Source organism: Eurosta solidaginis, chromosome 3 (genome assembly GCF_040869045.1).
Source record: "Eurosta solidaginis isolate ZX-2024a chromosome 3, ASM4086904v1, whole genome shotgun sequence".
Lineage (NCBI taxonomy): Eukaryota > Metazoa > Arthropoda > Insecta > Diptera > Tephritidae > Eurosta > Eurosta solidaginis.
In genome coordinates this window covers 48,672,051-48,681,803 of record NC_090321.1, presented here as the reverse complement: position 1 = coordinate 48,681,803, position 9,753 = coordinate 48,672,051, and the positions used below count along the sequence as shown (strand labels likewise).

The window sequence follows — 9,753 nt, the reverse complement described above, 5'->3', positions numbered from 1 at the left end:
CTATATTTTTCTTCGTATTTCCTCGATACACGATTAATTGAACAATTTACATACCAGCTTATAGTACTTAACAGATTAGAGGTGTCAAGCGTCGTTAGCCTAACGAATAACTGTTGTTGACTTTAATTTCTAAGCTAACTGTCGATAAGCGGTTAAAGGTTTGAGCTTAAATTGAAACATTTTTGTATTGCATATACCGACCAAACCAAAGTTGGTTTAAAATTTCCATTATAACGGTTTTCTTGAAAATTAGTGCGCAGAATTTGATTTCGGATTTAAACCAGAATGCGGTCCGTCGGCATTTTTCGAGTCGATGTGCTTTGGATCCGAATCATGCGCTTTGCATTCCGAGCTATCAAATTTGTATTACGTAACTTACCTTATTGCTTTTGTTTTTAAACCTTGAAGTTTAAAATTTAAATTTAAACGAAATAGAATTAAAAACTCAGTAGTATTGTTATTATTCTTAGGCCTCGATTAAATGCGACTTTTATTAAGATCTGTTGTGCTCTACCTTCCAGCCTATTACTGTGCGTGGATGCTTTTAATGTATTTAAGTACCTCTTCAGGCTTTTTACTCCATATCACGAAGGGATTAAGAGCCACGCCAGAGAGAGAGAGAGAGTCTCTGCCTTGGCAGAGCGTCCCTTGTAGTACTCATGTTCCTGATACCCGGGGACCGCTCCTAATAAAAACTTGTTTTGTGCTCCCAGATAATTTAGGACTCCAATGCATTCATCCACTAGCTTAGAAGTAATTGGGAAAGAGTGCAAAGTACGCAAGGCTGCCAAGCTGTCTGAGATAAAGAGGATACTCCTCGATGATAAGCTTCTTCCTAGACATTCTCTACTGCATGGATTTCTGTCTGAAAAATAGTGGGGTAGCAACCCATTGGTATAGATTTCTTGGAATTCGGCTATATTTTTAGATCCAAGCCCTTTTCAATTCGTTACGTGAGAGGCTCTCTACAAAGAGGCAGTAGTAAATTTAGAGGCTGTCAATTTATTACAACAAAAATTGAAAATTGTTTATAGCGATAAAGGGTTAAAAATTTTGGTTCAAATGTTTAACTGTGCACCACACATTCATCTGTGACTCGGCTTATGTACGTGTAATAGGATCTACACATGATGAATTTCATATCAAAACCGATATGCATTGAACCCGACCCCCTCAGATTTTGATGAAATTTTGCTTACAGGCACACTTTACCTATACAAAGACAACCTCATTTTTAGAAATTGAATTTTGGAAAAATTGTGGGCGTGGCAAGGTGTCAAAGTTGTGAAAAATTACGGCAATAGGTACTTTTGAGCTGTGATAACTACGGAATGGCTCAACCGATTTCAAAGATCTTGGTACCATTGGAAAGGTTTTCCAGGTTTTTTACACTGAAAATTTTTTTGTTTCAAAAATAAAATTTTAAACTTGGAAAAAATTCAAAGGCCAAGTGTTTTAAAATAAAATATACTTTTATTAGAAAGGTCTATTTAATATATATAACATATCCAAAAACTAAAATGGCGTTTTCTTTCTTTTTTTTTTAATTTTAAGTAAATGTATCTCTTTATATTTTGATATCGTGGTAATTTTGAGTTGTGATAACTACAGAATGACTCAACCGATTTTAAAGATCTTAGTACAAATAGAAAGTTATTCAAATAGGCTTTCGAAAACGTATACTGTACGAATTTTTATATCGCTGAAAACCCATTTTTTTTTAAGTTTTTTAAAAACTAAACTTTGAGAAAATTACAAAGATCAAGCATTTAAAAACAAAATAAATGCTTTTCAGTGTAATAAAAATTTTCTCAGTGTACCACTTCGATAGCCGATTAGAATACCTTTCCAATGGTACCGAGACCTTCGAAATCGGTTGAGCCATTCCGTAGTTATCACAGCTCAAAAATACCATGATATCAAAATATAAAGAGATGCATTTACTTAAAATTAAAAAAAAAGAAAGAAAACGACATTTTAGTTTTTGGATATAACATATATGTATATTAAATAGACCTTTCTAAAAAAATATATTTTATTTTAAAACGCTTGGCCTTTAAAGTTTTTTTTTCAAGTTTAAAATTTTATTTTAGGAAACCATTTTTTTCAGTGTATTAAAATTTTTTTACAGTGTATGTTTTCGAAAGCCGATCTGAATACCTTTCCAATGGTACCAAGAATCGGTTGAGCCATTCAAAGCACAAAATTACCTATTACCGTTATTTTTCACAACTTTGGCACCTTGCCACGCCCACAATGTTTCAAAAATGCAATTTCTAAAAACGAGGTGGTGTTTGTATAGGAAAAGTGTACCTCTATGCAAAATTTGATCAAAATCTGAGGGGGTCGGTTTCAAAATGTGCCTTTTTTTATAGGTTTTGATATGACATGCTGAGTCTGAGTGAAGAGTTAGTTCCGATGTGTTAGTGAAAATATTTTAGTATATGTCACACTAACAAGACTCTGGTTGACTCATAAAAATCAAAATGAGTTTGATTTGGACAACGAGTCAACATAACTCGCGAGTCAGACGCACTATGTGTAAACCCTATAAAATTGTTCAGTTTTTTAATAACAAACCGCACACATTTCTTTTGCACAAAATAGCTCCTTTTTGTTAAAAAAAATAATAATAAATAAAAAAAAGTGAAAAAGAGTATATTTGGAAAAAAGTCTATAAAGAAAAATACAACAACAAAACATACTTGGCATTATTGCTGGGTATTTTGGGTGCTGCTAGAGAGATATGGAGACAACGACTCCCGATTTAAATCGTAGCGATAGTACGCGCAAAAGTTTTCGTTTACCAGCTCATCGCAAGGGAATGGCACCACCAGCACCGCCAAACATTACAAAAATCGATTTAAATATCGATAACAATAGTAATGATGAAGCGACTGGCGATGAAAATATCGATAGCGTTGAAAACAAGCTAATAAGCAATGCAGCTTTAAATGATGGGGACATCATGTATACAGGAGGGGGAAGAGGAGGACGACAGCAGAGTGCATCAAGCATAATGTGCAGCAACAATGATAATAATGCGAAAAACAATATTGAAATAATACCGCGCTTAACACAAGCAATCAACCCAACGAAACGTATGACTTTGCCAATGAAAGAAAGTGATATTATTATCGGTGATGATGTTGTTAGACTACGTAGTAAAATACCAACGATAACACGTAACGCAGAATCGGCTATAACAACAAAAAAATTAACAAAAGAAGAACCCACTTTGGTGCTCACAGTTGAAGATGATGTTAATGTCTCTTTTGCGCTCGGCTCAATTGAAAAGCATATTTTCGAAATGGAAGAAAGTTTTAAGAAAATGGAAGAAAATGTACGAGAACCAAGCGATGACGATTTGAAATTGGATCGTAAGAAGCAAAGTAAACGTTATGGTGAAACTGAGAATTTATTACAACCTGGCAATAGTGAAATGGCTTCAGGCACTGGTTTTAGTTATTTAACGTCACCATCGGATATGGGTAATTCAACAGATTCAATTACCGATTTTCAACGTGGCACCGGTGCGCGTAGCTCAGTGGGTGCATTTTCCAAAAGTGTTACCACCGCTCCATATAAAACAAAAATTACGCGCACTTCATCGGATACAAAAAATACCACCGAAACTATGGCAATGCGCGATATTATAAAACAAAAGAAATTTGTTGCTAATAAAGAATTGCTGCTGCCTTCACCGTCGTCGTCAAACGCCGTAGCAGCACCAACACAACACTCATCAACATCAGCTGTTGTACGAGAATCAATACCACGTTATGGTAACGAATCGAAACGTATTATGTTTTCAAACAATGAAAATACTAGCAGCGGCAGCACTTTTCCTGTTGGTAAATCGGCGCTCAAAAAAACGGATGGTGCTGCGGCTATGAGTGTTATTGATAAACATCGTGAGGAGAATTTGAAAAAATTCGAATCGATGATTAGTCAAAGGCAAGCGGCAATGAATAAAAGTGGCGCTGCTGCTGCTGCTGTCGCCAAACATCATGCACCCTTAACAACAACAACAACGGCTGGCACACGTGCTGCGCCAGTGTTGCATAGTGAACGTGAACGTTTGACCAGACCAAATCCGCATATTATAACGAGTGCAACACCAAAATTAGCAACACCTGCACCGCATATGTCAGCATCGTCAAATGAAAGGGCAACAACTACATCGAATGCTGCTCCATATAATAATCGACACGTTGGCAATGTAGCAATGCAAAACAACAATAATCAGGTAAAGTTATTTTGCGGGTATCTAATATATATGTATGTGTGTGTAAGCTTTGCACCGCCATCTGGCGTAGAATAGCAACTGCCGGTAATGCAGTGCAAATATTGACAATAGTGTCATAGTACAAATAGATTTCTTTGTGTGCTCACAATCGTTTATTTTTAACAAATTGTTTTAATAAAATATAGCTAAACAAAAGCTCTACGACCAAAATTGCCCAAAGCTCGCTAATAGCCCGAAACTCCATCTTTACAACCAAAACTTTATTTATAGATTTGGATTCCAAATAAGAGCGAAAATGGGACCCGTACATAAAAACAGCAATTAGAAATAATATATATGATAATAATAACGTATCACCAATGCGTAAAATTGTTTTTCGTTCGAAAAGATGAATAATGAAGAAAAGGGAAAAAAGCGAAATGAAAGCAGAAAAAATAAATTAAATGCGCTTTAAAATAATTCATCTTTTATTTGCCAAACACTGATTTGAAAAGCGTAATCTTTTTTTTAATCAGCAAAGTAAACAAAAAAATTTTTATATTTATGTAACTCGGAAATAAAAACAGCTTAATATAGCAGTATTATTTTAGTTTTGCGTTTAGAACAAATAGTTGAGTAACACAAGAATGCCACACACAGTGCTGCCCAGCTAAGTAGTATACGTTTTTTGTTATACAGTATTCACATCTGCTTTGATCTTTAACTTTTTGTAGGCTTTCAATTAAGATAAAGGATTGCAATGTAAGAATCCAAGCACAGTATTTAAAGTAAAATTCACAAAAAACCAAGAAATTTAAAAAATTTTTCAAACATTTTTTTTATACTAAGAATTTCACTAAGCTACTCTTTGAATTTTTTAATTCAAATCTTAAGGCGCTAGCGTTGAATTTTGAGATTTTTGTTTGACAAGGTATTGCTAAGTTTCTTTGATAAAAAAGATTTTTTTTTCATTCGTTGTATGGGAAAAAAATCTGCGTACTCCTAAAAATTAAAAAAATTTTTAATATTAGAGAAAAATTGCAAATTTTTACACGGCGATGGTAGCTAGGACATGTTTCTGAATTTCACTTCCCCATCAGCTAGCTTTTCGGTAGCTGCGTTTTGAACTTTAAATCTACAATATACTGGTGTTAAGGCTAAAGATCCACTCAGCCATATGAATTTGTCTCTAAGTATTGTCTTTTTTGTTGCTATTCTCTTTATACACAATTTGGTACATGTGTATTAGAGCGGGTCAAATTGTATGGATGGTTTTTTTTCCCAAGACACCATAGCTCTAAGTCCGATTTCGAGGTCCCCACTTTTGCAAAATATATATTTTGCATTTGAATGTAAGGTTTGGCCAAAAAATCTCCATAGCTTCTGATAGAATTATAGGAAAAATATCATATTCGGCTTACTTTAAAGGTATTTTACGTACATTTCGGAATCTGTATTAATATCTGTAGTGTTTTTGAATTTTAGTAGAGATATCAGGCTTAAATTATGAGAAATTAGCCTAAAATGAACTTTTAATTACTATATTATCGTTTTTAACAAATTTCTTATGGACATTTTTTTGCTTTGCAGCTAAAATAAGTTCAGAACATTTCCAACAATTTTCAGACAGTTTTTCTTTTTTCGAATTCGTTTTAGTAGAAAAAGTTTCAAAAAGAAAACCTATATTTTCAAGTAATACGCAAAAAACACAATTTTTATAATTTTAATGTAATTTATTTAAAAAATTATTTTTTACTTAGAATTGACCATTTTAACGTATTTTTCAAAATAAAAGTAATGGTATGTTATTATTTTTTAAGATCTTTTTTGCTGTCCATTCGTGGTTGTTTTTCACGACTTTCTGCTGTAACAGCCATAACACCTTCACGTTTTTTTTCTATAACACGTTTGGAAACAGATGTTAACAACTGTACATTACATATGATAGAGCTATCATTCAATAATTTCTAATATCAATAATTTTTTCAATAAATTACATTAAAATTATAAAAATTGTGTTTTTGCTTATTTCTTGAAAATATAGGTTTTTTTTGAAAATTTTTTTCTACTAAAACAAGTTGGAAAAAAGAAAAACTGTCTGAATGAAAGTTGTTGGAAATTTTCTGAACTTATTTTAGCTGTAAAGAAAAAAATTTCCATAAGACATTTGTTAAAAATGATAATATAATAGTTAAAATTTCATTTTAGGCTAATTTCTCATAAATTAAGCCTGATTTCTTTACTAAAATTCAAAAAACACTATAGATATTAAGACAGATTCTGAAATGTACGTAAAATACCTTTAAAGTAAGCCCAATATGATATTTTTTTTATAATTCCATAAGAAGCTATGAAGATTTTTTGGCCAAACCCTACATTCAAATGCAAAATATCTATTTTGCAAAAGTCGGGACATCGAAATCTAACTTAGAGCTATGGTGTCTTCAGCAATTTTTCCTAGAATCATCTGTAGATTACGGTTTTGATATACTCCTGATGGGAAAAAAACCATCCATACAATTTGACCCGCTGTAATGTGTATGTATACTACAAATTGTGTGGAATATTTTCAGGCACATTCAACGGAACTGATAAGTAACATTGGATTTTTAACATTGCTTTATTAGCAATGCTTCCGTTGGTAATTATAAAATGAATATTATTTATATTTATTTAATTAGCATACATATAAAAAAGTTAAATATTTTGATAACAGTTTTATAAAATTTTTTGATTTTCTGTGAAATTTGATTCAAATGCTGAACCTACATATATTCCTGTCGTCGGCATTGACATTTGATTTAAATTCAAAATTAATAAAAAAGTTAAAAATAAATGCAGTTGTGAATGCTGTTCTATTTATGTGAACACTGCTGTATATGAACATACCACATAGGTGAAAGCATACATATTAAATAATTTTAATTATAATGCTTGTTGTTGGAATGAAGATACATTTTATTATCTAATCTTTTTCACTGACGCGGAAAGTGTATAAAGGCAAAACTTTAAAAAAATAAACCAACTTTCAATCATTAGCTGCATATGTACGTATGTAAATATATTTAATCTCATTTTTCCATATACATACATACAAACACATACGACATATGTTTGAATTTATGTATTTAACAAGCGCTTTGTATAGGAATGTTACTAATTCCCTGCATATGAACTACCAAAACTTAGCAAAATTATTATACAACTTAACTTTCGAGCATACATACATAATATGTATTTAATAACTAAATATATGTATTAGCATTTTCACAAGTTTATACTAAAAAGACAAGTAAATACTAAAACGTTAAAAAGTTATATTTTCATTTCAAAACTACAATCTCACTGTCATAGTCTGGGGGTAGGATGTTTCCAACTCAGGACGAAACTTCTCAAAACAAATAGTTAATATAGAGCTTGCAATTGTTCTTTAATGTTACAGGTCATACCGACTACTTCAACTTAAGGAAGTGGAGGAAGTGGAGGACGCGGACGAGAATTGTGTTATTACGGGGGGAAAATTTCCACAAACTCTGCAATCTATTTGAGACCGCTTTATTAACAGTATGTAACTGAGCAAGAAGCTCTGGATTCGGAGTCAACCCGGAGAAAACTAAGCTGTTCCCCTTCAAAAGAGGGTAAAAAACGCCGAGTCTTTACCCTACAAAGTGTACGGCGAAATCTTGGTTCTCAGCGATAAAGTCAATTATCGGGGAGTCGTTCCGAACAAGAAACTACTCTGGAGTGACAATATAGCGGATCGAGTTAAGAAAGGAACAAAAAAAAAAATAAAATCAATTTGTCACGAACCCCAAATGCGTACAAAAGGAGGAGGTCCAGAAGAATTCTGTATTATCGGCGCTTTTGTCTCCACTCCAACAGAGGCTATCCTGCCTACCAACACTTGATTTGGTAGCGAAGGAAAGAACCGTTATCGCGACCCTGCGAATGAGAGAAACTGACAAGCGGAACAGCTTTCCACCTTCTCAATACATCTGCAGCGGCGACAGTAACTTGGAAGGATATGAGTACAAATTTTAATACTGAGGAACAACATATCACTGACACATCTTCTGTGTTCGAAATTCATCTTCACACAAACTTTAACTGGTTGAGCCAAAGAAGCACAACATCATAAACTTTACTCAATACAATTCAGTAAATTATTAGTGGCAATGATTGAATTCCGAACGATTGTTGAATCGTTTTCTTTGAGTGTGCGTCATTGCGAAGCCAACGCAACTTAAAGATAGCTCTGCCAAATGGAGCCAAAGTGATGTTTTGTGTGCCATCGAGAGCCAGCCAGCGTGTGCAACTAGCTAATTAACATATTGGAAGGAATTTAGAGAAATTCCGCTTATTCCAAACCTTCTGCTAACGTTCGAATCGCTAAACTGTTGAATAAATAACTCCAATATTCAATAATGCAAAATGGTCTTTACTAGACTACTTTGAGTGTACTTCACAACTAATTGCGTGTTTAAATCAAACTGCTCCCTTAATACTCAGGTTGCTCTGCTTTTATACTCTCGGTTTCCTCGTTCACCCATTTCTCCTCGGGTCTAGTAATTTCATGAACTTCATGCTTGGTTACCAGCATATACATGTATATTTGTAGTTTGTATCCATATGCGTGTGTATATGTGAGTACTTCTTCGGCTGATGATGACATGCGTTTGTGAGTATCTCTCTGCTGCCTTGTATGTATATGTGTACATGATGATTGATTTGTTTACGTACAAACGAGTGGCTGCATAACTAGTATTGGCTTAGTGATACTAGTATCGCTTAGTGATGATAACATTCGTCACAATATTCTCTCCACATGCTTATTTTTATCTTATTGAACTAAAAGACGATTTCGCTTTTCGCGGGATGTTGTTTTATCTACATTGCCTCGCCCCATTCAATAAGTGTGACCACTAACACATTGTCATCAAAGTCCCATAATAATTGTCCAAAGAAACAAGCAGTCTGAACAGGTTTGGACTATCGCAATGTTGCTCTTAGAGGCGTTGCTTCCACATTGCAATTGAAATTATCGTTGATGTCATGTGGGGACATATCGGATGCAATGTCTGTTCAGTATATCATTATGCTCTTTTATGTTGATGTTCTGAGGTCATAAGAAGACGTCTCGTGGCAGTTCTAGGAGCAGTATATTGCAGTGGGTGTTTTGATTTAGGTCAGGCGCCAAACTGGCGACGCGTAATGAGGCATGCGACTTGAGTATTTCAATATTTGCGTCAGCTGTTCCTCTCACGTCGTAAGTTGGTAGTCGGTACCAGGCCGCGCGAGGCGAAGAATCCAGAAAGACGGGGGCGATAGCTATTTATTTTAAAAATTAATTGGTCTATTGAAGAGCCAGGTACTGTTGCCATTATCGTGCAATCTTCGGCAAAGGAAATGATACATCAATCACTCCTTCTGGTGGGGCACGCAGCTTTGATATATTGAAATTAAACAGAAGTGGGCATAGAACACCACCCTATCGCGCCATTTGTTTGATTCTGCAGGTCTTTTTA

At 34.1% G+C, this 9,753-nt stretch overlaps 1 protein-coding gene across 8 annotated transcripts in view; it reads left to right on the top strand.

The window, feature by feature from the left end:
- The window catches only part of par-1, a 262,434-nt gene that overhangs the window by 151,649 nt on the left and 101,032 nt on the right, over positions 1 to 9,753 (top strand). For 7 of the 8 annotated variants that reach the window (XM_067771599.1, XM_067771598.1, XM_067771597.1 and 4 more), the window contains one exon: positions 2,608 to 4,249. The exons of the other annotated variant lie outside the window; for it this stretch is intronic. In XM_067771599.1, coding sequence (XP_067627700.1) covers positions 2,747 to 4,249 — 1,503 coding nt within the window. In that variant the 5' untranslated portion in view covers positions 2,608 to 2,746. Of the gene's footprint in view, positions 1 to 2,607; positions 4,250 to 9,753 lie in introns of those variants that run through there. 8 annotated transcript variants of the gene reach the window in all.